General features: G+C 35.2%; 3 protein-coding genes across 4 annotated transcripts; all 3 read left to right on the top strand.

The window, feature by feature from the left end:
* The first annotated feature begins 5,042 nt into the window (after nt 1–5,042).
* Nucleotides 5,043–6,230, top strand: LOC107852994. Its single transcript, XM_016698028.2, has 2 exons — nt 5,043–5,765; nt 5,923–6,230. Exons 1-2 carry the CDS (start codon nt 5,157–5,159, stop codon nt 6,019–6,021), a joined length of 708 nt encoding a protein of 235 aa, XP_016553514.2. The 5' UTR covers nt 5,043–5,156; the 3' UTR covers nt 6,022–6,230.
* Nucleotides 6,231–10,774: 4,544 nt separating this feature from the next.
* On the top strand, nt 10,775–11,613 carry LOC107864189. Its single transcript, XM_016710519.2, has 3 exons — nt 10,775–11,188; nt 11,233–11,367; nt 11,524–11,613. The coding sequence occupies exons 1-3, from the start codon at nt 10,775–10,777 to the stop codon at nt 11,611–11,613; spliced, it is 639 nt and encodes a 212-aa protein (XP_016566005.2).
* A 1,452-nt stretch (nt 11,614–13,065) lies between these two features.
* Nucleotides 13,066–22,418, top strand: LOC107853004. Of its 2 annotated transcripts, none has more exons than XM_016698034.2 (2): nt 13,066–13,891; nt 13,986–14,310. In XM_016698034.2, exons 1-2 carry the CDS (start codon nt 13,262–13,264, stop codon nt 14,052–14,054), a joined length of 699 nt encoding a protein of 232 aa, XP_016553520.2. In that variant the 5' UTR covers nt 13,066–13,261; the 3' UTR covers nt 14,055–14,310. The 2 variants fall into 2 exon arrangements, with proteins under 2 accessions (XP_016553520.2, XP_016553524.2); XM_016698038.2 differs by lacking the exon at nt 13,986–14,310 and adding an exon at nt 22,187–22,418 and having other exon boundaries at nt 13,076–13,653.
* The last annotated feature ends 4,456 nt before the right edge of the window (nt 22,419–26,874 follow it).

Here is a 26,874-nt window from a genome sequence, read left to right as displayed (position 1 = left end):
TGTTTACATAATACTCTAACATACACACATAATTTATTTTTTTATAAAAAAATATTATTGATTAATGCAAGACACACGTGCAAAGCACGTATGTTTGACTAATATTTAAAAAAAATGTGATCGTTGTACATGAAAAATCATGAAAAGTTGAATAAACTTTAGCACATTTTGAGTCCGAATCCAAAGAATGCCCTGCAACTAAAAAAAGAATCATTCTATGTCATATAAAAAAAACACTAAAATAGGCTTTGTGCACTTATTAAGTGCCAAAAAGAAAAGGACCAAGAAAAAGTGGATAGTTTGCAAACTAACTGAAACGAGAAAAAATGGCCGCAACTTTTATAGATGAGAAGAATTGTTCATTGGTAATGCATTCGTAGCAGTAGCAGTAGTTATCTAGATTTTTGATGAAGTCAAACTTGGATGGATCAATGAGCTAATTTTTGCATAAGAATACCCTGTTCAATATAATATGTCCGCATTTTCAATGAATTCTTAAGACTAAAGGTAGGCATGGTATGGTATAGTATGGTATCGTATTTGAAACTTCGGTATGATAATTTCGGTATTCGATTTTTAAAAATATTATACCATTACCATATCATATTAATTCGGTATGGTTCGGTATTTTGACGTTTGATTTCGGTATTTTACAGTATGGTAATCGGTAACCATAGTTTGTTTTAACTTTTACAATATATACTCGTATACTAGAGTATTATTACTTTGACTTTTCAAGAGCATGTCTTAATTGTATCATAAAAATGCATTACACATGTAGAAATATTGAAAAAGAAGTACAAACAATTCATTTTATTAGTCAATTACACCAAAAAACATTTCAATCTATATATAGAGTAACGAAAGTTTCAAAGTCTAAACATTTTTAAACTAATACTAAGAATTTTTTTGTGTGTGTGCATATATATATATATATAAGTTACTTATGTAACTATATATATTTCGATATTTCGGTATCGTATATCATACCATATATCAAAAAAATTTAAAATGTATACCATATAACATACCAAATACCATAATACCAAAAATCACGGTATCAAAAATTTTGATTTAGTATGGTAATTCGATATATACCATATCATGCCCACCCCTACTTAAGACGAGGGGAAATTGAGAGATAGTACAGTATGTGACGAGAGTGAATTGGGTAAGTTGTAATAATAGGTCAATTCCTTATATTGTCACTTAACTTAGCAAAATGACCCACTAAAGTCATTTGTCTTTTTTTTGTTCCAATAATACCATTCAATTTTGTGCATTTTTCTTACAAACTAATAACGGTTAAAAGTGACTCAAAAAATGGCCACAATAGCCCATCAATTTTGAAATTTGAATTTAAATATTCCTTATTTTTTACATGAAATATTAATAGGCCTCCAATTATTTTTACTTTTGTACTTCTTAAATTAGTTTTTAATATATTTTATCAATAAGTACATAATATAATTTAAAAAGAAACAAATCATAATATTAAAAATGAATTAAAAAGACAAAGATTATTAAATTAGAGCTTAAAATAGGTAGTTATATTTTAAATGAAATAAATAAGAAGTATATTTATTGTCCAAATTGGTAAATGTGTTCAGTTTTTACAGTCAAGTTGACGAGGCGATATAATTTTCTCTGAAATATTATCACAAGATTGATAAAAATAATATGGAAATCTTAAAACATTTTTAAGTTGCGAAATGGTTATATAGAATCACCTAATTTTATTTGATAGTGAATGATTGACGTTATTATCATGGTATCCGTTAATATGCATTATTTTTTTAAATAAAAATCTTTTAAATCATTTATATATGTTTTTCTACTAGCTAGAGACCCTATTTTTTTTTATTTGCAACTATGAATTATAATTTTTTTTGTCAATAATTTGGAGTAGAAGAAACTAACAACTAACTTGAATTATTTTATCAAAAATAAAGATTAATCCTAAAATGAATAAACATAGAATATTATTTTATTATTGAACTCCTAAGTTTTCAAATAAATACCGTACATATAAGTTTATTTCTAACAATTTTAATTGTAATTTTTTGTGGACGCCGTTAAATTTAATATCACATTTAGAAGTTGAAGAAGATTATACTCACTAAGTTTTATAGTTGAAAAGTTATTGATATTTCGTATTGTTAACTAACAAGGATCATTTAAATTCAAAGTTCAAACTTAAGGGACTTTTTGATTATTTTTTCTCTCATCTTTTAAGTCATTTTTAGCAATTATTGATTTTTAAGGAAAATGCATAAAGTTCAATGATATTATTGGAACAAAAAAAAGATAAATAACTTTATTGAGATATTTCCCTGAGTTGAGTGCCAATATGAGGAATTTTACTCCATGTTTACTTAATAGTGCAAAATATTTTTTATATTGACAGAACATAAAATTTAAATTTTTTACTAAATTAATCTTGTTAATGATGCTCTGTAACTCTAAATTTGACTCGTACTATTTTCATTTAGTTATCTACTTATATTAAGGTAGTATGGGAAAGAAGTGATAAAATTCTATTAATTCATGAGAGTGAAGTAAATAAAAATATATTTTTAGGATTAGTGCCAACTAAAAGGAAAGGAAAGATTTAAATTGCCTAAAACTAAACCTTGAACGAGACTGGCAGCATTTATCAGCATGACGGAATCATAATTAACGATTCACTTTTCTGGCTAGAGAACAGTAATGACAACTTTTTTTTTGCGACCCCTTAAGTTCTCAACGTTTTGAGGTGTGCGTGTCTTGATTTGGACGAGATAATATCTGATACATTGAATTATTCATTGCAACTTTTTCAATTCTCAATTTTATTATAATTAAGATTAATGAAAATGATATTCTTGATTGACGTTTGAACTAGAAGAATTAATTTGATGACTGTTAGTTTACTATGACGATGAAGCAATTGTGACTATAAAAGCGTTGGTCCTGAAAGCCCAGTATACATGAAAATTCCCCATAATGACGACTTCAAAGACCCACCTGAGCATGAAGCTATTGGTTGACACTAAGGCTAAAAAAGTACTGTTTGCTGAGGCTGATAAGAGTTGGTGTGGATTTCCTGTTTTACATTCTCTCATTGCCTGTGGCCACTGTCATTAGGCTTCTTAAGAGAAAAGGGATGAACTATGGATGCTTGCCTGAACTCTATGACAGCGTTGAGAATCTAAACGACTCCTATATTCAGTCTAAGGATATCCTTCTAAAACCCAAGTCATCAGTAACGGGTGTCGCTCCCGTTCCTTTTCTATCAATTACTGATGTTCCGGCGACACATAAGTCCTTTTATACATGTTCCAGCTACAATCACTTAACTGTTTCTGATGGCCCTAGTGCTATCTGTACAGGCTGTAATTCATATATGTCAAGAAGGTTGACGTATGTTGCTCCGCCTACAGCGGTTGGAGCTGTGGCAGCAGCAGGGGGTTTTGTGAAGGACGTGGTGACGTACATGGTGATGGATGACTTGGTCGTTAAGCCTATGTCAACCATTTCTAGTATTACCCTTCTCAACAAGTTCAATGTCAAGGATGTTGGTGTACTGAAGAAGAAAGTTGTTAATTTTGGAATGGGAGAGGTAATCAATTTAATGATATTTCTTTGTTTCTTGGTTTTGTTTGGAGATGTTCTTAATGTAACTCTTATTGTTATGCAGGCGCTGAAGTTGTTAAAGGCATCGTTTGAGTCGAAAACAGTTCTGACAAGTGTCTTCATGAGCAATGCAAAGAAGAGTAGAGCTTTGTAAAACAGAGAATATGGCATAAAGGAATTGGTTGTTTCTGTTTATAGCTTTCCTCTTAATTAGTGGTTTATTTTTGTTTGTAGTTCCAGTTGTGCATTGCTTATCAATCTCAGTAATACTACTAAATCTAGTTTGAGAATCTTTTTCATTATTTTAGTGGTTTATTTTTGTTTGTAGTTCCAGTTGTGCATTGCTTATCAAGTAGTACTACCAAATCTAGTTTGAGAATCTCTTTCCTTATTTTACTTGCTTAGACGATATTGAATTTAGATTAGTTGATGCCGAGATGGAACTCCAAGCAACCAAATATTGTTCAAATTGGGCTTGAGCCCAAATGTGCTGTTATAGTGAAAAATATTACTGATACGATGTGGTCGTTGTACATGAAAAATCATGGAAAGTGGAATAAACTTTAGCGCATCGTCCAGTCAGCCTATTAATGACCCATATTTATGTGCTAACTAGCAAGAGAAAAATCAATCGTTTGGCTTTGTGGAGTTGCTTATTCGGCTCCTTGCGCAATAGTATTTGATAGTACATAGATTCTCTTATTTGTACAATTGTGCTGTGCATTCCTCTTGGCGAATGTATAAGAAAGTTTTTGCAAATCGACTAAGCATTAGACTTCTTTAAGATATATAGAGTTTTGTTGCATTTTACATGACTGATAGCCAGAATAGCTTCTCATTATTCTACACTGATAAAAACAGGGAAACCGCAAAATAAAAATTGTCATAATCCTTTTTCTGTACAAAAGAATTCCATCCCTACTAAAAAAGAGAAGGAACCCAGACAATATTGACATATTCTGCAAACTGAATGAAACGCGAAAACATGACTCACTCAATTTGTGATGTAAATGTTGGAGCTTTGAAGTTTTGATGAATGACAAGACGAATGAAACAAATTGATAGAAGAAGTGTTCCACTGATATGACAAGATCAAGAGTGCAAGTCTACTAGATAAAGGATTTTAGAATCAGGATCAGTTCAAATGGTGCAGCTGGAAAATTCAAATTACTGATCACGTGTGAGAAATAGAAGAAGTTGGATTTGATTCAAATACTTGATGATAAGGGAAAGGAAGTTGAGTTGAAAAAGGAGTTCTATTTGAAGAAGGAGAGTCACTTCTTCACAAATCCTGAAGAATCCCGTGTGCAGAAGGAGTTTTCACTTCATATAAAATTCTGAAGAATCGAGAAGTTCACTGAAGATAGAAGACTATCTGTTGATGGAGTCCTTGGAGAATTTGTTTTAAAGAGAGGGAGTGATGAAGTATTAATTAATTGCATGCTACTTATATTCGATACATTTTGTGATCAACGAAGAGATTCTTGATTGGTAACTCTTAGGCTACTTTGTTAAAATTGCTTGAGTGCTTTACTAGCGAAATGGCGACTGATGAGACCAAATTGAGCTTGAAGCTTTTGATTGACACCAAGGCTAAAAAAGTGCTCTTTGCTGAGGTTGAAAAGGATTTTGTTGATTTCCTGTTTCACATTCTTACGCTGCCAGTGGGCGTAGTCACAAAGCTTCTTACGGAAAAAGGAATGAAGGGGTGCTTGCATAACATCTACGAAAGCGTAGAGAATATGAGCGACACCTATATTCAGTCTAAGGATATGATTTTAAAACCTGAGTGTCCTTACAGAATCTCATTAGTTCCTCTTCAACTGCTTAATGACGTTCCGATTCAAAGGGTTGTTTATAATTGTACCGACAAGTGTGCTTATGCTACCGATGACCCTAGTGCTAAATGTCCAAACTGTCAATGGCAAGCTATGACAAGAATGATGAGATATGTTGCTCCGCCGATAGAGAAGGGAGTTTATCCGGCCAAAGGTGGTTTTGTTCAGAATGTGATGAGATACATGGTGATGGATGACTTGGTTGTTAAGCCTGTCTCCGCCATTTCTACCATTACCGGTCTTAACAAGTATTTTAATGTCATGAATGTTGATTTTTTGCAGGAGGAAATGGTAGAGTTTGGTAAGGAAGAGGTAAGTCACTTCTATTTGGATTTTATTTATGTACATGTAGTTACATAAATTTCTTTTTTCGTACAGTTCCCTATATGTTATCATAGGGTACCTATGTACATTTTATCTGTTGAACAGTGTTCTTACATTAGATATTAATACTACTATTCTTTTGCAGGCGCTGAAATTGCTGAAGTCATCGTTTGAGTCGAAAGCAGTTCTGACAAGTGTTTTCATGAGCAGTGTACGTTTGAAAACAGAATTAGTGTGTCAGTAGATGTAGTAATACTACTTGAATTGGGTCGTTCACTTTGCTCAAATGCCTTTTACTGTCTTTCTTTTTTCCTACGCCATTCTCTAGTAATATCTTCCTCACAATCTATCTTCCTATTTCTCTTAAATATTTTTAATTTCTATGTTCTTTTTCGTTTTTCTAATTGGCTAATTTTATAGCAACATCAGTAGTGTTTAATTGTGTTACTATTACTATAATTTTTTAGGATCATATCATATTCGTATTCACTCGATTAAGTTTTCTCTGTAGCCATGAATCTTGGTGTTCATGAGTAGTGCAAAGAGGAGTTAGGAGTAGAGTTTTGTCAACCAGAGAATAAGCAATAAGGCATAAAGGAATTGGATGTTTCAGTTTATAATTAACCTCTTCATCAGTGTTTTACTTTTCTTTGTAGTTTTGTTTTTGCTTTGCTTGTAAATCTCTTTACTACTAAAACTAGTTTGAGAATCTTTTTCCTTATTTTGATATTCTTCAACCATCTGCTACATTATAAACGTAGTGTCTGGTCCAAGCATATATCGAATATAGAGATTCTTCAACCATCTGCTATGTCCTAACCATCGAGATTCGCGAAGAGAAATTATGTATGAACACATGAAACTCCAAGCAACCAAAAAATGTGTAATTGTCGCACATGAAAAATCTTTGTAAGATGAATAAAATTTAGCCCGTCGTTCAATCAGCTTATTAATTAGCTATGTGCTAACCAACCTGACAAAAGATAATCGTTCGGCTATGCGGAGTTGCTTATTCGTCTCCATGCGCTGTACTATTTGATACATATATTCTTATTTGTACGATTGTACTGGACATTCCTCTATTAGAATGTTTTTGCAAATCGACTTAGCATTCATAGTACTATTAAATATATAGAGAGAATTTTTTTTCATTTTATACAGCTGATAGCCAGACTACCTTCTCCTAAATCTACACCGATAAAGCCAGACAAACACAAAAACAATAGCTACCTAACAAACGAGGAAAGAAATCAAACAATCTTGACATATTTTGCAAACTAATTGAAACAAGGCAGTATGGCTAATTTAATTTGTAATGTCGTAGCAGCAGCACCACAAGTAGCATGGTTATTGCATATTTTTGATAAAGATAAAATTTGGTCAGATCGATGAGCTATTTTTTATTTATTTAATACCGTTCACCTACCTTATCAATGGAGTGTTTGGTAGTCTCCTACCATGTATATAGATAAAATCAAAGGTCCAAGGGAGAAGGCATTGAGCTGACCTCCACTAATACAAAAACTATGTTGGAGTCAGCTAACTTCCTAGTCATTAGACAACTATAGTCTATAGTAAGAATGCCTTGTTCGAAGTTTCAAACTTTCAAAGTTTTAGTGGTGATACAGTTCTTACTTTTTCTAGACATATACCGCCCATATTATACCTCAACTCATCTTCCGTCTATTTATTTGTATTTTCTTCTTTAGGTACAATGACTATATATTCATACCGTGTGGTATTTTTTTTTTTTTAATTTGGTCCAAGTCTCTAAAAATGGCTTTACTGATATACTCCATATTTCTAGACAGATAAATTTGTTAACAAATTAGCGGTGTGTATTGCTTTTTTTTTCTTATTAAGCTCAGATGAATTGATGTTTGTGTCTTTTTTTCTTTTTCGGACCAATTTTTACAAGAACTAAAATGGAGCTTCCCTCAGTTTAGCGCAAATAATGGAGCTCCACCTATAAATTTGGTCCATTTCTAATTGAATTGCTGCGATTATTTATCTAAATTTTTTCCTCTTTTTTTTTTTTTTTTTTTTTTTTGCAAAATCTGTGAAGGCAATTCCTAGAAACCCGTTATTGTATGTACACTAATTTTTAATTCCTTTCATTGAAATTTTTCAATCATCGAAGACATTCTTGATTTGTGTACCGTCTTGTACTGACATTTGTTTGGAAGAAGATCAGCTATTCTTTTGATTTATTCGATGTCAACTCTTTGATTTCTCCATTATTTTTAAGATTAGTGTAGCGGTGGTCTACATAGACTGTTAGACTACTATGTCGTAAATATGATGATGAAGAAACTGCAACTCCATAACCATAGTTCTCGAGCAACAAAAATTGAGGGCCTTAAAGATAAGATCTTTGCAAGTAGAGCCATCCGAAATAACAAGAGTAATATTGAAAGAAAATAATAAAAAAAATTGATTTCATAAATGAGACAATTAGATTGAAATAAATCTTTTTTAGCAAGGGGACCAATTAAAACAAAACGGAGGGAGTACAAATTAATGCTAAGGGTTCGTTTGGTGTGAGGTATAAGGAATAAATAATTTTGAAATAAAATGAAGGACTGCTTTTTCTTATGTTTGATTGGAAGTATTAGTTAAACCTGCAATTATTTATTTCACCATACTGATGGAATAAGTTATCTCATATACATGGTGGAATGACTAATCTAGGAATTAATTATCCAGAAATACACTTTCCCAACCAAACGACCCCTAAAAGTAAAACATTAAAAAGATATTTTTCTTGATACTCCATCCGTCCTACTTTACTCCTACCAAATTTCCTAATTTGTTGTTCCATTTTACTTGTCTCTTTTTACTTATCAAGACAAGATAATTTTTTTTCTTCCCATTATACCCTTAGTGTAATTGATTACTCCTTATTATTAGCATTCTTGAAAAATGTTGTGAAGAAGAATAACATTAAGAGTACACCATTAAAAATATAAATGGTGTTTTGGTATTAGTCATCCATCAATATTGGAAACACAATTAAGAGGGACAAAATGGTAAAGTTACATTACCAATCATTGATTTCTTAATAGCCGTGCCATCCCAATTTGGGACGGGTAAAATGGGACGGAGGGAGTATGTTAAAAGTGACAAATAAAAATAAGGCAAAATGGTTCGGTGGACCCTTGTACTATGTCCGTTTTGTAATGTGGACACTTCTACTTACATGTTTGTCATTTGGACCCTTGAACCCATTAAAAAACAACATTTTAAACCCCTCTGACGGTGTGTGTAACACAACCGCGCCGCGTCAGCTGCCACGTCAACTTCCATGTCACTTTTGAGTATTACATTAAATTTATTTGCCCACGTCAGCTGTCACGTCAATTTCCACGTCACTTTTGAGTATTACATTAAATTTATTTGCCCACGTCAGCTGCCACATCAGTCGCCACGTCATTTTTAAGTGTTACATTAAATTTTATGTTATTTTTAATTAAATATTAAAATAAATTTAATTAAATAAATTCCTTTTATAAATTGTAGAAATTCTAATACACAAACACAATAAATTTTTAATTTAAATTAATTTAAATTTTCAACTATAAATTCTAATACACAAACACAATAAATTTAATTAAACATCAAATTTATTTCAAATAATTGAAATTTCTCTCCAATTAATTTAAGATTTTAACTATAAATTCACATACACAAACATAATGAATTTTCAATTTTTATTTAAATATCTTTAACAATTTGTAAAAGTTATAAAATTAATCCTAAACAAAAAGAAAATTTTAAATTGAGAAAGTCAATAAAAAAATTAAAAAATTAAAACAACAACAATAAAATCAGCCACAACTAAAGTTCAACCACGGCAATGAACAACAACAACAAATCAACCACGACAATTTTTTTTGCTGACAATGAACAACAACAACAAATCAACCACAGCAAAGACATCTTACTATTTTCTGAGAATTTGGGATATATGATGAAGAAGAAAAAGAAGACGAAGAGAGATCCTTGGGGTTGTGGGGGTGGAGCGTTAATGATGACGGCTATGACAGCCATGGCTGGACGGGGGACGGGGGTGAATGGCGGGGAGAGGCGTTAATAGTGGTGGTTGTGTGTATGTGTATATCGTGAAGATGTAAAAATTGAAGAATTGGAATAGGAAGATGAAGAAACGCGAGAGTTGTCATGGTCATATGCCCATTCGACCCAATTAAAAATCACCTTAAACAAACGAAAAAAAATAAATTGTTGTCTCTCTTCCTAAAACCTCCGCTGCTCCTATAACTGTCAGCGCCACCATCTTCCGCCGCCAAAAATCTTCAAGATTCCATAAATGACTGAACTTCCTGTCAATTTAGAGAAACCCACAAAGTTGAAGATGTAAAAAATGAAGAATTTGATGAAGAATTGGAAGAGAAGAGGAGGAAGAGGGGGAGTTGAATGAATATGTTGCGCGATTGTGTTTTGGTGTATGAGAATGGTGAGGGTTGGGGGCGTTAATGGTGATGGTGGACGGCGGGGGTGGGGTGGGGGTGGGGGTGCTGGATGGGGGAGTTTTTTTTTTAAATTATTATTTTTTAAATTTAAAAAGTTGAGGGGCTTCTTTTTTATTTTTTTAATTATTTTAATCTAAAATTGTCAAAAATTGACCACCACTCGCACTCCAAACGAGTGTAATCACTCTCCGTGTCTTAGTCATCATTTTAATGCCACATAGGCAAAGTCACGGTCTAAAGGTTTAAAATATAGCTTTTTAGTTGTTTAGGGATTCAGATGACAAACATATAAATAGAAGTGTCCAACTTACAAAACCGACTAGTACAGAGGTCCACTGAGTCATTTTACCTAAAAATATAAATCTATTTTTGATATAATGATCAAATTATTGATTACTGTTAGATTACTGTGTCATCACATATTGATTGATGAAACTGAACCTATTGAAGCATAGAACTATAGTCTATAGAGCATCCTGACTACATACTTCAAAAGACCTAAACAAAATGGCTACTGATTCCAAATTGAGTCTGAAGTTGTTGATTGACCCCAAGGCTAAAAAAGTGCTATTTGCTGAGACTGAAAAGGATTGTGTTGATTTTCTATTTCACATTCTCTCATTGCCTGTGAGCACTGTCATTAGGCTTCTCAAGACGAAAGGAATGAACTATGGTTGCCTGCCTAACCTCTACGAAAGCGTAGAAAATCTACATGATACATATATTCAGTCGAACCAAGGCAAGGACATCCTCTTAAAGCCCAAAACTCCAGTTGGGATCTATTCTGTTCCTTTTCTAGCACTTAATGACGTTCCAGCACAAAAGACAATTTATGGATGTGTTAAAAGTACTTATTACTTTCCGCCGCTCTTATTTATGTTACCGATGACCCTAATTCTCTATGTCCAAGTTGTGGCAACAGTATGTCAAGAAAGTTGACGTATCTTACTCCGCATGGAGTGAAGGAGGCTGTGGCTTCTACTGGCACGGGTTTTGTGAAGGAGGCTGTGAAGTACATGGTGATGGATGATTTGGTCGTTGAGCCCATCTCTGTTGTATCTAGCATTACCGCTCTTAACAAGTACTTTAATGTCAAGGATGTTGGTGCGCTTTAGGAGAAAGTTGTAAATTTAGGAATGGAAGAGGTATCCAATTTATGGAGTGTACATTTCTTATTCTTCCTTCTTTTTCCCCTTATATTGCGAGTCCTGTTATGTTTGGAGATGTTCTTAATATAACTCCTACCAATTATGCAGGCGCTGAAGTTGCTAAAGGCATCGTTTGAGTCGAAAACAGTTCTGACAAGTGTCTTCATGAGCAATGCAAACAGGAGAAGAGCTTTGTAAAACAGAGAACAAGGCATAATGGAATTGGTTGTTGCTGTTTATAATTGTCCTCTTAATTAGTGGTTTATTTTTGTTTGTAGTTCCAGTTGTGCATTGCTTATCAATCTCAGTAATCCTACTAAATCTAGTTTGAGAACCTTTTTCCTAGCTAACTAGTCAGACAAAAATCAATCTTTTGGCTCTGTGGAGTTGCTTGTTCGCCTCGTTGTGCAGTAGTATTTGATACATTATACAAATATTCTTATTTGTACAATATGCTGTACAAAATCGACTAAGCATTAGAAGTTCTATTAGACATATATATCGAGTGTTTTCCGCATTTGACATGACCAGAATAGCTTCTCCTTAATCTACACTGATAAAACCAGGGAAACACAAACAAAAATTCCCATAGTTCTTTTTATTTGTACGAAAGAATTCAACCCCGGCCCTACTAAAAATGGAAAGAACCCAGACAATCTTGACATGTTTTGTATAACTGATTGAAACGAGAAACCATGGCTCATTTAATTTGTAATCTACTCATAGCAGCAGCGCCACAAGTAAGGATTTCATGATTTTGCGGTTATCCATATTTTTGATAAAGTTATAGTATTTGAATAGAATGATGAGTTAAAACTTTTTTATTTATTTATTTAATACCGTTTAGCCAGGCTTTCACCTAACTAACTTAGCGATGGGGGATTAGGCAGACTCCTACCATGTATATAGATAAAATCAAAGGTGTAACGGAGGGGGCCTAGCCTTCTAGACCGGACCTCCACGAATACAAAAGCTAAGTTGGAGCTAACTTCCTAGTCGGTAAGACATGTATACTAAGAATGCCATGTTCAACATGTCTGCATTTTCAACGAATTGTAAAGATGGGTAAAAACATACCGTATGTGACTTGGAGCGAACTGGGTTAAAACTGTGTATGGGGAGAGTGGGTCGATCAATGGAGAAGAAAAATCAATTTCTATTATTTATTATCTTTAACTTAAATCACTCTTTTGTTTTTCTTTAGTTTTCCCTGTAAATAATTGTGAAACAGGGGTTTAATTGGGAGAGACCGTGGAGATTAGGATGCTAATCGTTAAAGAAAGAAAAATACTAGGATACACGAGAATTCTCTGGCTGGCCCCATGAGTACAGCTAACCCGCCACCCGTCGCCGCCGTAATACCGCCAAAGCCACCCGACCCATGTGGGGAAATGGAAGTGGAAAACACGAGAATTGCCTAACTAATAGTGGTGACCGGCGGCGGGTTAGGTGTACAGTGAACTCATAGTACATAAATGATCTCAATTCTCAAAATTAAAATTAATTAATTATTACTAGTTTTGACTATAAATATTCAATGTTCTAGACTTAATGCATGAAATGGAGTAATATCTATCAAATTTCAATATTTAATTATTGTATTGATTATTGCACCATAATACTAAAGTAATAGAGCATGTGATACATTGAATTATTCGTCACAACCTTTGGAATTCTCCACTTTATGATGAGACTACTGAAAAGCGAAAAGGATATCCTTGCTTTAGCGTACGGGTTTGACTACTGGAATTAATATGATGACTGTTAGTTTACCCTTATGATGAAGCAATTGTGGTTATAAAACGCGTTGGTCGTGCACGCCCAGTAGACGTGAGAGTTTTCCATAATGACGACTTCAGAGACCAAATTGCGCATGAAGCTACTGGTTGACACTAAGGCTAAAAGAGTGCTATTTGCTGAGGCTGATAAGAGTTGTGTTGATTTCCTCTTTCACATTCTCTCGTTGCCTGTGGCCACTGTCATTAGGCTTATTAAGGAGAAAGGGATGAGTTATGGATGCTTGCCTGAACTCTATGACAGCGTCGAAAATCTGAACGACACCTATATTCAGTCGAAGGACTTACTTCTAAAGCCCAAGTCATCAGTCACTGGGATTTCTTCAATTCCTTTTCTATCAATTAGTGATGTTCCGGCGACACAGAAGACCATTTATGGATGTTCCAGCTCTAATTCTTATAGTCAATGTCGCTCATATTATTCTGATAGCTCTAATGCAAGATGTATACATTGTCTAAATTCTCTGTCAAGAATGTTGACGTATGTTGCTCCTCCAGGAGCGAGTGGAGCTGTGGCTGCTCCAAAAGGTTTTGTGAAGGATGTGGTGACATACATGGTGATGGATAACTTGGTGGTTAAGCCTATGTCCACCATTTCAAGCATTACACTTCTCAACAAGCTCAATGTCAAGGATGTTGGTTTCCTGCAGGAGGTAGAAGTTAATTTTGGAATGGAAGAGGTACTTAATTAATTGATCGATCACTTTTTTTCTTTGGTTTTGGTCTATTCTTTTCTTGATCAACTCAATTATTCCTAGTTATCATATTCTGCAGGCACTCAAGTTGCTGAAGGCATCCTTCGAGTCGAAAACAGTCCTGACAAGTGTTTTCATGAGCATTTAAGGTGGACATACAGTCACATGGAATTTTGGATCTCTAAGTTTACTAGTTGTCCTTTTAATTCGAATGATTTTCTTTTGTGTCTTTTCCGGTTGGAGTTAATTCTGATTTTAGCGCTACCTAGCTATATGTTCTTATATCCGTTGCTAAATTTTACTTCGTTTGCCTAGTTTGACATTGTTTTGTTATCTTCTCTGCTTTCACCATCTTTTGGTAACTAAATCAATGCATATCTCAGTGCCACAATTTTGGTTCCATGTTTTGGTACCTCTTGATGTTTTTGAATTAATTTAGCATATCTTGTATGAAGTTCACTTAATTTTTTTTTTCTATTTTTTATAGCAATTTTGTTATATCAATTTTAATTAGTTATGATTCATTTAAGACATGCCTACTTCGCTACTTCAATCGTGGCATTTAGTTGACTCTCAAAATTATATCAGTGTCGCTTAAATTGAAATAGAAGGAAAATTATTATAAATAACAATAATTAAAATTTTAAATTATTTTTAAAATATAATTGACTATCAATGCCACAAAAATTTGAACAAGCAGAGTATTATAAATTAGCTAATAGCTTAAAATAGTAAATTACAACATCAAAAAGTATTATAACAACTACTTAAAATATCCAAAATAAAATAAAATAATCTGTTATATATTTCAAATAATATATTATTTGAAAATTACATAAAAGTATTATAAATTACAATAGTTAAAAACTTAAAATATCTATAAAAAAATAATTAATTTGTTACATATTTCAAAAAATACGTAAATATATATATATATATATATATTAATCGCAATATCCAATAATTAACAATTTAAAATTTTTTAAAATATGAAATATTTGATTGACTCTCAAAATTTTATGGGTGTCATATTAAGAACTTAAAATATTCTTATACAATTTCGTTAATCTAAATATAATAATATATGTCTTAACTAAAAATTTATCAATTAAACAAATGAAGATTTTAATTAAATAATAAAATTACGTAGAATTTTTAAGTATCAACATTGGGCCCGTGCATAGCAAACTAGTAATAAAATAAGTGAAACTTTTGGTGGTACAACTAAGGGGTATCTTCGTTAATAAAAATATAAGTGACGGCAAAGTTTCTAACCTTTCTACATTCTACGTGTTAATTTGTGGACAAACTTACCTCCACCTAAACTTTTTCTTCTGCTCTGAAAATTTGCAAGCAAATTAGATTTTTTGATTTTTTAATTCTTTTTATTTTTTGATTCTTCTCTCTGTGTCCCCCTCTTCTTCCTTTTTCTCTATTCACCATTCTATTCTTATTTCTTTTTTATTTTTGTGTTATTCAAGTGCCTTTTCAATTTCTTCGTTACAGAGAATCAGGGAAATGAATAGCTTTGTGTTTACTTTTCACTTTTTTTGGTTAAAAAGAAGTTCATTCATTTAGAAATCAAGGTGGGTGGGTAGTTGTGCTTCTTACAGATGGAGTAGCCAAAAATATATTGTTCGGGGCCACAACCCGGCCTTGTGGGATATTCAAATCATTTTTAATTGTACGATGAGTTAGTGACCCATTGCAATCCGATTGCACACAGGCATTTACAAAATGAGGCATTTGCCAAAATAGTTTTGGTGACGCTAAGATCTGGCTTCTAGCTCCTTCCTTAGCTTGCATATCCGCCACCGCATTTTTCTCCCTAAAGATCTTGGCTGGTGCTTCTGCCTGCGTCTCTAGCAATAGTGACCTGCATTCAACAATGAAATTGTGATAGGAAGGGTGATCATTAGGAAGCATGTGTAAGATAGTACTAGAGTCAGTTTTAGTACGGAAATAAGTGAAGATGTTAGCTTTTGATATTGATAGACCATGCCATAATGCCAACAACTCAACCATAACAGGGGTTGTATGGGGAAGGTGCATCATAAACCCCATAATCCAGCCTCCCTTATGATCCCTAAAGATTTTTCATATCCCCCCTATTCCCTTGAGCTGAACCAACAATATTAAGCTTTAGCTGGCCATTAGTAAGAAGACTCCACCTGATGGCTATGGTAGTGGAGTTGCAGGGATGAGGGGGTATTGAGAACTAGCATACTGAATTCAGTAACCAAGAAAATGGGCATTTTAGTGGAGATTCAGGAGGTTTTATTATTGAAGTTATTGACATTTCTGTTCAACCAGATAACCCAGAGGCAATGTAAGAAGAGAACTTCCCACGATAGCCAGGTATTAAAATGCTTACCTTTGAGTTGCTGCCATATAGCATCCCAATTAGCAATAGATAAGTTTTTCCAAAGTTGGTTGGGTTTGTACCTAGATTTTTTAAAGAGCTCTGCCCAGAAGGAGACAATATTTGGGCATTGAAAGAAGATGTGGTTGGTATTTTCTTCCTGGTTTTAGCACAAGTGGCATTGAAATGGAGAGGCCAATATAATTTAAATAAGCATTGGTAGAAAATCTTTTGTGGAGGAGTAGCTAGAGGAAAGCCTTGGTTTTGTTAGGGGTTTGGGCTTTCCAAACTAGCTTGAAATTCCTCTAGGTGTCCTAGTGTATCCCAGAGTCAGAAATCAGATTGTAAATACTCCATGTACTGAATATAGCATTGCTAGTTAGACTAGTCTTGTCTTCCTTGTGGAGTTGTGAGGAGAATGGTACTAATGATGATGTTTTTAAGTGATGTGGTAGCTCTATAGAAAAATAGCTAAAATCCTAAATACCATTTTGATGAAGTTGATTAATGGTGATATTTATATCATCATTGGTAAGAGGGCCTTGGATGAGACTTCTAATGTTTCCTAGATGGGGAATCCAACTATCACCAAAGAACCTGACTCTATGCCCTTTGCTAACTCTCCAGTTTATGCCTCTAGAGCAATCGGTCCAGCCCCTAAGAATGTTTTTCCAGGTTCTTGACCCAGGGCCAGTGTTATGGTGGTTATATTTAGAAAGCATAATTCAACCCCAAAGGTTGTTAGGGAGCTCGATAGGTCTCCATACTAAACTGGCATGGAGAGCTCTGTTTCTGATTCCACATTTGTGGAAACCTAATCCTTCATTTCCTTTGGGGGTAGTGAGAGTGTCCCATCTAAGAAGGTGTAGTTTCCTTTTCTCAGCACTACTTCCCCAAACAAAATCTCTCTGAGTTTTGTCAATGAGTTCCAAAATTTTGTTGGGGATTTTTATTAATGCATGATGTGGATAGGTATGCTACTCAAGATAGATTTTGTAAGAACAGTTCTACCAGTTATGTTAAGAAATTTGGTTTTTCACCCGGCAAGCCTTTGATGCATGTTATCCAAAATGAATTGGAAGTCACTATTCTTAGGCTTGCTATGGAAGATTGGATAACCTAGTTACTTGCCAAAATCTTGAATGGCTTAGATATTGAGAGTTTGAGCACAGATGGCAGCATTAGAGAGGTACAATTTTTAGAAAACAACACTTTTGATTTGGCATTGTTGATGGTTTGCCCTGAGAGAAGACTGGAAGTTTTCAAGATGTTAACAATGGTATGATAGTTACTAGGGAAATCTCTTGCCAGTAAGGTGAGGTCATCAGCAAAAAAGATATGAGAGATCTTAGGGCCACCATTTGTGATGCCAATGAGGTCCCATATTTTAGCCTTGACTTCTGAGTCAATGCCTCTAGAAAGTATCTTCATGCACAGGATGAAAAGATAGGGTGACATGGGGTCTCCCTGTCTAATACCCCTGGAGGGGTTAAAGAATTTTATTTTGGACCCATTAACTAGCACGAAGATAGAAGAGGTGGAGATGCAGGACATAATAAGCTTGGTGCGGTTATCAGGGAAGCCAAAAAAGAAAAGAGTATCCTTAATGAATGACCATTTAATTTTGTCAAAGGTTTTCTCTAGGTCTATCTTTAAAATGATGTTGGAGTTCTTCCCTCACATTTTACTAAAATGGGTGATGTACTCTTGAATAATGATAACATAATCAAAAGCTCTTCTATTGACTAAGAATCTAGCTTGATTGGGGCCAATGATGGAGGGGAAGTAGGGCTTAATCATATTTACAATAATTTTGGTTACCAACTTGTAAGTAGTGTTGCATAGGCCTATGAGTCTGAAATTTCTAAGAGTTCCAGCATCTCTGCTTTTGGGAATGAGGCAAATGAGAATAGCATTGTTATCAGCAGGCATGTTGAAGCTGGAAAAGACTTCCCTACAGAAGTGCATGGTTTTGGGACCAACAATGTTCTAGAATATCTAGAAAAATAGAGGATGTAGGCCATCCAGGCCTGTTACTTTAAAGGGTTAGAAGAACTTAAGAGCTACTAAAATTTCAGTATCCCTAAGGGGGGAGTCAAGACTGTCCCTGGCTTCTCTTGAAAGAATATTGAAGTTATTTACAGGGATAAAGTGGCTATTGGGGCTAGAGATATGATTAGTTGTGAAGAGGCTACTAAAATAATTGAGGATGTGGGCCTTGATGTCATTCTCTCCAGAGATGGTATTGCCCACATCTGAGCTCAATGATCCTGTTTCTTCTCCTTCTGTTAATTGTGGGAGAATGAAAGAAGGTAGTGTTGGCATCCTCCTCATTGAGCCAAGAGATTCTAGACTTGGCTTTCTAGAAGTCTTCTTCACATTTAAGGGCACTATCATAATCACAGAGAAGCTCATTCTCCAGATTTTGAAGAAAGTTGCTAGTGTAGTGGGGGGATTTCTGAATGTCATCTAACCTATCTAGCATAGTTCTGAGTCTTTGGAAGATGTTGCCAAAGACATTAGTACTCCAGCGAGTGGCATTTGTATGAAATTGAGAGATGAATTAATGAAGGGTAGTGGGTCCCAAGAAATAGCTCTCAACTAGACAGTGGATGGACTGGTGGTACATCACATGGGTTTGAATCTAAAGGGTTTATCCCTCTATCTAGCAGTCTTTTTGGAGAGAGATAGGAAAAAGGGGTAGTGATCTGACTTTGTCTTAGGTAAGTGGGTGATGAGGGAGTTTGAAAAGTGATTTATCCAAGAGGTATTGGCAAGACATCTGTTCAGGCTCTCCTGGATAAGGCATCCCCTGTTCCTATATCTTTTATTGGTCCAGGTGTATTTGCATCCTCTATAACCTAGGTCACCATATTGCAGTAGTTTAAGCAATTCCAAAAGTGGTTGGCCCTATTATTACAAATAGGGGAACCCCCGAGTTTTTCATTGGTTCTCAAAATTTCGTTGAAATCCCCTCCCATAAGCCAATCCTTAGTAAGAGAGTTAGCAATCTTACATAACTCATCCCATAGAATTAATCTCGAATTGAGATCAGTGCAGGCATAGATAGCAGAGAAAAGGAAGGTGTCAGGGCTATTATTTACCTTAATAGTTGCATGAATGCCTTGGGGAATGTAGAGAAGTGTTGGAGATGGAGAAGGTCCTCCTTCTACATAACTACAATACCTCTCTTCCGCCCAACAGTACTGGATTCTAGGTAAGCATCAAAGCGAAGGGCTTCAGTGATGTTTTTATGATCTACCATCTTGGTTTCCAGCAGAGCAATCATAGCAGGGTTGTGGGACTTAATAAGATTAGTGCACTGGCGCTTGAAGTTGGAACTATTGGATCTCCTCATATTCCAGATGATGAACTGTATGGGTTTAGATATAATTGATGGGGTGAAATCATGGGTTGTTTCCCTTTGTCCTTTTGGGATCTCTTCCTTAGATCTATCTGAAAGATTAGTGGAATTATTGATGGGATCTTTTCCGTCGCATTCCTCAGGGTCAAGCTAAGGACATTCATTGCTAGGGAACAAAGTGCAGTAATAATTAAACTTGAGGGCTCTTTGAACTCTTTCCGAAGAGCCCTATCTAGAAATAAACTTTTTGTTTCTGGGTCCCCAAATTTGGCTAGGAACTGCTTCATCTCCGCATTGGCTCGTTCTAGTTGTTCTAGCACAGTGGTAGTCACTTTTTTTGTCTGTGCCCTTTTAAGGTGCTTGTGGGGTTGGTGCTACACTGTTTTCCTCTAATGGGTTCCAAGGAATGAAGTTCAGAGTGTCCTTCTCGAAGAGGTAAGGGGTTATTAGGTAAAAGAGGGGGCTTTTGAACATGTGACTTATAAGTGAATTGTGTTCATTGGAGTTCATTATGTTTAAAGTCCCCATCATCTGAGCTTGTTGCACCATTTGGTACCAGACTTGGTAGCCCAACCCCGATACTATATGGTCCACCCCTTCCTTCACAATTTGTGCCATCCAAGCTGGGTCTTGGATGAGTAGGACTATGGGATAGTCCCTTACCATAACGCAATGTGTTATGGTTTTGTATGCCAGGGCTAGCTCCGCCCAATACATCGGTAATCGATTCGGTGGAGGTGGTGCCGTGGTGAAGAATAATGGTTCCTTCAGGAAGGGGGTTGTTGGGAGGAGTAAAAGACATTGTTGCAGTGAATGGTATGAGTAAGTTCTCGGTTGGGATTATGGGGCTTCAAAAGGATGGTAGTGATAGAAGTGGAGTTAATTGACATGACTGTATTGGTCATGTCAAATGACCTAGGGTGATGATTATCCCTAGTGGCGATGGAATTACTCCCCCCAGAATACGCAGAAACAGAGAAGGTAATGAGGGTTTCCTCCAAGGGGATAAGATGACGGCCCCCGTTGGGTATATCAGAAATTAAATAGGGGCCTTTCGCCTAGGTTAATGGGGGTGTGTTTGTTGGGAACTAATTTCTCTATGGGGCCAGTGCCAGAGTTAACTTTTGGCAACTCAGAAGGCTTAGTGCCTTTTTGGGAAAGTGGTCCCGATTGCCCCCTGAGGATTTCTTTTTTTCTTTTTTCTTGTACTGATTATTAACAATGGCTTTCTCAGTGGCCATGGAGACTTGCTCCAACATAGCATCATTTTTACCTTGTATATCAATATCTGAGTTATTTGCAATAGGCGTGAAGGAGTTGGGATTAAGAAACTTACCCGTTGCCACATCATAGATCTTTACTTGGTCTTTACTTCCCTAAAAAAGTTTTCTTACCTTCTTTAAGGAGATGTTGAGTCTTAGGACCAGCTCTCCTCTTAGTGAATGTGACTGTTTGTCATTTCTCTGTTGAGGTCGGAGGGTTACTGCTTAACGGTTTTGTTGTATCCTGTTCTTCAATAGTTTTAAGGGTAAGTGTGGAGCAACTTTTAAGGGTATATCGAAGCTTTCCGCACCCTGTACACAGTATCCCTTCTCCTTCATAGACCACGTTTTTTCTATGAGTACCAATGTTTATGAAGGTCTTCACCGAGTTATCCAGAGGGACTTGAATGCAAATTCTTGCGTACCTTCCTCGTAGGGTTGCTGATGTGCTGGTGTTAATTTTCAGCAAAGTGCCCAACTTTTTTCTAATTCTTTCTAAGATATTTTTATCATAGAATTCAGTTGGTAGGTGGGGTAGCCTGATCCATATCGTTGTGTGTGTCTGAGTGGCTCCTTCAGGAGCAAAATTTGGCTCCCACCGTCTTACTGAGAGAAGGACCCTGTAACAAACCATGGTCCACAGTGGAGAGCTTTCTTCATATTTTCTGGGTTAGTGAATTTTGCAATGTAGAATTCATTCCCTAAGCCCACCAGTGTTAGAGGTTCTGATGGTTTCCACAGCTCGATTAGTTTAGTCTACAGATAGTTGTTAGGGGTTCTGATGGTTTCCACAGCTCGATTAGTTTAGTCTACGGATAGTTGTTGGCTAGTTTTTTTTTTCTAATAGCTTTACAATTACTGAAAATCTCCAAGGAGCATAGATACGCTCTTTGTCTGCATCACTTAGAATTATTATATCCCCTGGCTCAGTTGGGGTCAGTGGTGATTTTCCATTATCAAAGTTCAAATACTGACCATTCAAGGCAGGGGCAGACCTATGTAGGATTTTGGGGCTCTGGCACCCACTAAACTCGACTCGGAATAGGTATAATTACATAGAAAATATAGAAAAATAGGTAGAAAACATATAAAAGCACCCACTATAACAAAAAGTTGGTTGGGTGCATTGGCATTTAGGTTGATCTTAAGGTGTTTAATTGGAAGGAGGCCCCGGGTTTGAACTTCATTGAGATGATTTATGGATGCTTGCCTGAGCTCTATGACAGTGTTGAAGGATGTTCTTCTAAAGCCCAAGTCATCAGTCACTGGGATTTTGATAGCTCTAATGCAAGATGTATACATTGTCAAAATTCTCTGTCAAGAATGTTGACGTATGTTGCTCCTCCAGGAGCGAGTGGAGCTGTGGCTGCTCCAAGAGGTTTTGTGAAGGATGTGGTGACATACATGGTGATGGATAACTTGGTGGTTAAGCCCATGTCCACCATCTCTAGTATTACACTTCTCAACAAGTTCAATGTCAAGGATGTTGGTGTCCTGCAGGAGGTGTAAGTTAATTTTGGAATGGAAGAGGTACTTAAATTGATCATTTTTTTTCTCTTTAATTTTTTCTTTTGTAGTTTGGTCTATTCTTTCTTGATTAACTCAATTATTCCTATTATCATATTTTGCAGGCGCTGAAGGCATCCTTGGAGTCGAAAACAGTCTTGACAAGTATTTTCATGAGCAGCATTAAAGTGCCCAAATAGTTGCATGGAATTTGGATCTCTCAGTTCACTAGTTGTCCTTTTAACTAGCATGATTTTCTCTTGTGTCTTTTCCCGTTGGAGTTAATGCTGAGTTTTAGCTAGTTATCTAGCTATATGTTCTTATATCCGTTCCTTAATTTACTTCGTTTGCCTAGTTTGAGGTTGTCCTGTTATGTTCTCTGCTTTCAAGTGGTTTTGGTGCCTGAAGTAATGCATATCTCACTGGCTCAATCCTAATGTCTGCTTAAAGTCTTGAATACGTCGTTCTTTAAGAAGAAGAGATGACTAATTTATTCATTGGCAGGTCTTTTAGTTACTTTTATTGCCTAATTGGCCAAAAACTAACTAGTCAATTGGCTTCCTTTCTTAGTTGTATGGACATTGGATGGACTAAATCCCTCGGTTTCATTCACTACTGATGAAAACACCTTGTTATTAGGCATTAGGATTTTAAAAATATAGCAATAAGAATGCAAATTTCGCATTTTTCCAACATCGCTACACACTTTTTGACAAAGGACTACTCGTGTTCAAAATCACTACACACTTTTTTGACTTGTCACTCTTGTTAATATGGCAAATGTGATAAATGACAAGTAGTAATTTAGAATGGATGAAGTATTAGGATGCAAAACTTAGTGCGTGTATTTTAAAATAGTTAGAATCTTGTTTACTTGGACACTTTTTTTGAAAAAATATTTACTACGGTTTAATTCATCAAATTAGTCTTATTAGTTACTTTCTTCATTTCAAAATAATTGAATTGTTGATAAATGACACACCCTTTAAAGAAAAATATCTAGAACATAATTTGTAGACTACTTTTCACTTTTAAAATACCGAAAACAGTTTCAACAACGTTTGGGGGCTTTGAAAAACTCACTTATTTTCAATGCTAAAAAATATCTCAATAATTTAATTATTTTGGAATGGAGAGAGCATGTCTTAAAAATATAAATTTGATTATATATACATTTTGTTTAGTCATTTAATTATAGGAATAAATTAGAAGAACATGATAAATTTTTCTTGATTTAATAAAAGAGATAACCAAATTAAAATAAATAATTTTAGAAAACGGTTTAACTAACATGGTCATGGAGGCAGTAGGATACATGAGAACAAGACTTGCAGCATATCAGGATGACAGAATCATAGACGATTCGTTTATTTATTTTTTTATTTAGGTACACCACGAATTTCTTTGCACTAAATATGTAATGCATTGAATTATTCATTGCAAATTGCAACTCTTCGAAGTCTCCATCTTTTGAGATTAATGTAATTAAAGAATATTCCCGATTAACGTACTTACCTTTTTTGACTGCCTGAAATAATTTGATGATTATTGTGTCAAAAATACTATGATGGTGAAGAATCTGCAACTCTTTAAGCGTAAGTCCACATCTCCAATACGAAGACAACCAAAATGACGACTACTGCTGGTACCAAACTGAGTATGAAGCTTTTTATCGACACCAAGGCTGGTAAAGTTGTATTTGCTGAGGCTGAAAAGGAATATAATGTGTTGATTTCCTCTTCAGCATTCTTTCATTACCAATGGCCAATGTCGTTAGGCTTCTTAAGGAGAAAGGAATGATCAATTATGGATGCTTACCTGGCCTATACAATAGCGTAGAAAATCTGAGTGATAACTATATCCAATCTAAGAATGTCCTCTTAAAACCCAGCCCTACGCTTGGAATGTGTCGTAAAGATTCATTTCTGCTTGTTGATGATGTTCCGACAATAAGGACTTGTTACGGATGCACGTGTGATTCCGGCTTTGCTGCTGATAGCCCTAGTGCTAGATGTCCAGCTTGTGGGCTTACTACAATGTCTAGAAAGTTGACATATGTTGCTCCGCTGATATTGAAGGAAGGTGTGGCAGCTACAGGCGATTTTGTGAAGGAGGCAGTGAAATACATGGTGATGGATGACTTGGAAGTATCTAATCTCAAGCACATTTTTTCCTTTGCCGTTGATCATTTTATTTCCGCGGCAAGAAACCAGTTGCCTTAGCTGAGTTACATATTGCCCTCCATTGGGGTTTTTGAGATAAGTTTATCCAACCAAGTAACTTAAAGAACATCACTGTGCTGTTTCAGATGTTTGAATGTTTTAGTTTCACTCTTTTTTTTTTGACATAATATTAGTGGACTTCCCTTAAACCAGTTGCTTTTTATGTGTTCGTTAAATGTAATTGATACTTGTTCCAGTTGTGTGTTTTCTTTTTCCGATCAATTTATACAATACAATGGCTAGAGCTTCCTTATTTTTAGTCTAAGACTCTAAGTAATAGAGTTCCACCTACAATTTCTTTTGTTTCTTGCTCCATCTGGTTCATGTTAAGTGACTTTTTGTGATGGTGCGCACCCCTTAAGTAAAATAGTCTAGGACATAATTTAAGTGCTGCTCAAGTACAGATAAATAGCGATTCATTATCGATGTTAATGGAATTGGATGTTTCTCTTTAGGCAATTGCCTTTTAGTGATTTGTTTTCTTTTGTTTCTCTTCCTGCTGTCGTTGATTATGATTTGTAGGTTCAGTTATGATTAAAAGATCTTACTTTATCTGGCTGAGAGTTGTTTTTGGGTATGAGCTATTCTCAAGCATCTCTTTAGAGAGATTATCAGCCATCTCCACCATTATGAACGATGCACAAATATTTCATACAGATGATTTCGATTATCACTGTCAAACAAAGCAGTACAATAAATTAAACCGATACCGATGTGGCAGTTTTTATAGACAGTAACATGATTGTTTTGTACATTTTAATCACCAATTCGTGCTTACTGTGTCATAAAGGCTCAGCGGAATTACTAATTGGCTTGCTCCCATTTTGCGAAATTTCAGCCTGATTATATACCTTCTTATTGTTAAGCTCTCGTAGACTTACTGGTGCTTCTGCATTATTTATTGTTAGGCACATAGAGCGTACGCTTGTTTTACCGTACGTCTTGGCCATTCTAATTTACCTGAGAAAGCTCGTGCAAATTATTACCCAGTTAAACTGATTAAACCGATGTGTACTTTGATTTGGTGTAATTTTCCTAAACAGAAGCTCATAAAAAATTCTGGTACGGTCAAAGTAGTGAAAGTTCAGTTTCAAATAATTATTTTTCATTACAACATCTCTCTCTCGTAAAGTTGATCTACTTAGACCTTGTTCTTTCTTCTGCTAAAGAATAACTTATGATGCTATAGAGACTTTGATAGCAACAACATGATGAATGTAGGGGGGCTGGGGAGAATTAGAGTGTACGCATCCCTTACCTTTGCCTTTGAGGTGACATTGAGAGGTTTTTTCGATCGACCACGATTCAAGACAAAATAATAGCCAGACGAGCTACTTGCAACAATAAATAGTACTAGCAAATATCGAATAACAAGAAACTACTAGGGTCCTACGACTGCTAATATGGAAAACTAGACAGTGTACTCTATTTACTAGTAAGAGCGGACTACTACGTACTAATCTTCTACCCTAATACATGTCCAACATTTCTTCCAAGCTAAGATCACATTCTATAAGCTGTAACTAAGTCAATGTCCTTTCTAATCACCTCTCCCCAAACATAAAAGCATTTCAACTAGCTCCTAGGGGGGAATAATAATTTCTTTTTTAAAAAAAAAAAAAAAAACAAGAACTAGCTAAGCAATTCAACTAGTAGCTGGTCAAAGGAAATTAAATGAGGGCACATGAGCAATGAACCGGCAAGTGTCTCCTCTATTGTGCCGTACTACTACTTCTAAAGCATTAATGTATGTAATGTTGAGGTCGGTGTCTGCTTGCCGCATGTGGTATGGGTTTCTCTCTTCTTTTTTTTCATCCGATGTTGGGTATCCGCATGTGAAATCGATTAATTTGAATTCGTTCTAGGTAGGGCTCCATTCAGGGGTAGCGCTCCCTATCAAGGATTTTTTCATATCCAGGATTTGAACCCGAGACCTCCGATTAAGAGAGAAACAACCTCATCCACTGCACCATATCCTTTGGTATGGGTTTCTCTCATTTACCATATGACCACTTGTTTCACTTTTAATTATAACTAGTATATTTACCCGCGCGATGTACGGATCATGTACGTATTAAATTAATATTATAATACTATGAATTAAATAAATAAAGTTTTTAGTTTTAGTTTTTAAATGAATAGAATTATAATACCATAAATAACATAAATTTTATGAAACTATCAAGAAATTGTATATCATAAAAATGTGAATGTTCATTTTATTATAATGCATATACACATATTCATATACT

The sequence above is a fragment of the Capsicum annuum genome, chromosome 6 (genome assembly GCF_002878395.1).
Source record: "Capsicum annuum cultivar UCD-10X-F1 chromosome 6, UCD10Xv1.1, whole genome shotgun sequence".
NCBI classification, from domain to species: Eukaryota; Viridiplantae; Streptophyta; class Magnoliopsida; order Solanales; family Solanaceae; genus Capsicum; species Capsicum annuum.
Note: the sequence above shows the minus strand (reverse complement) of the source record. Positions and strands in the feature narration are given on the sequence as shown.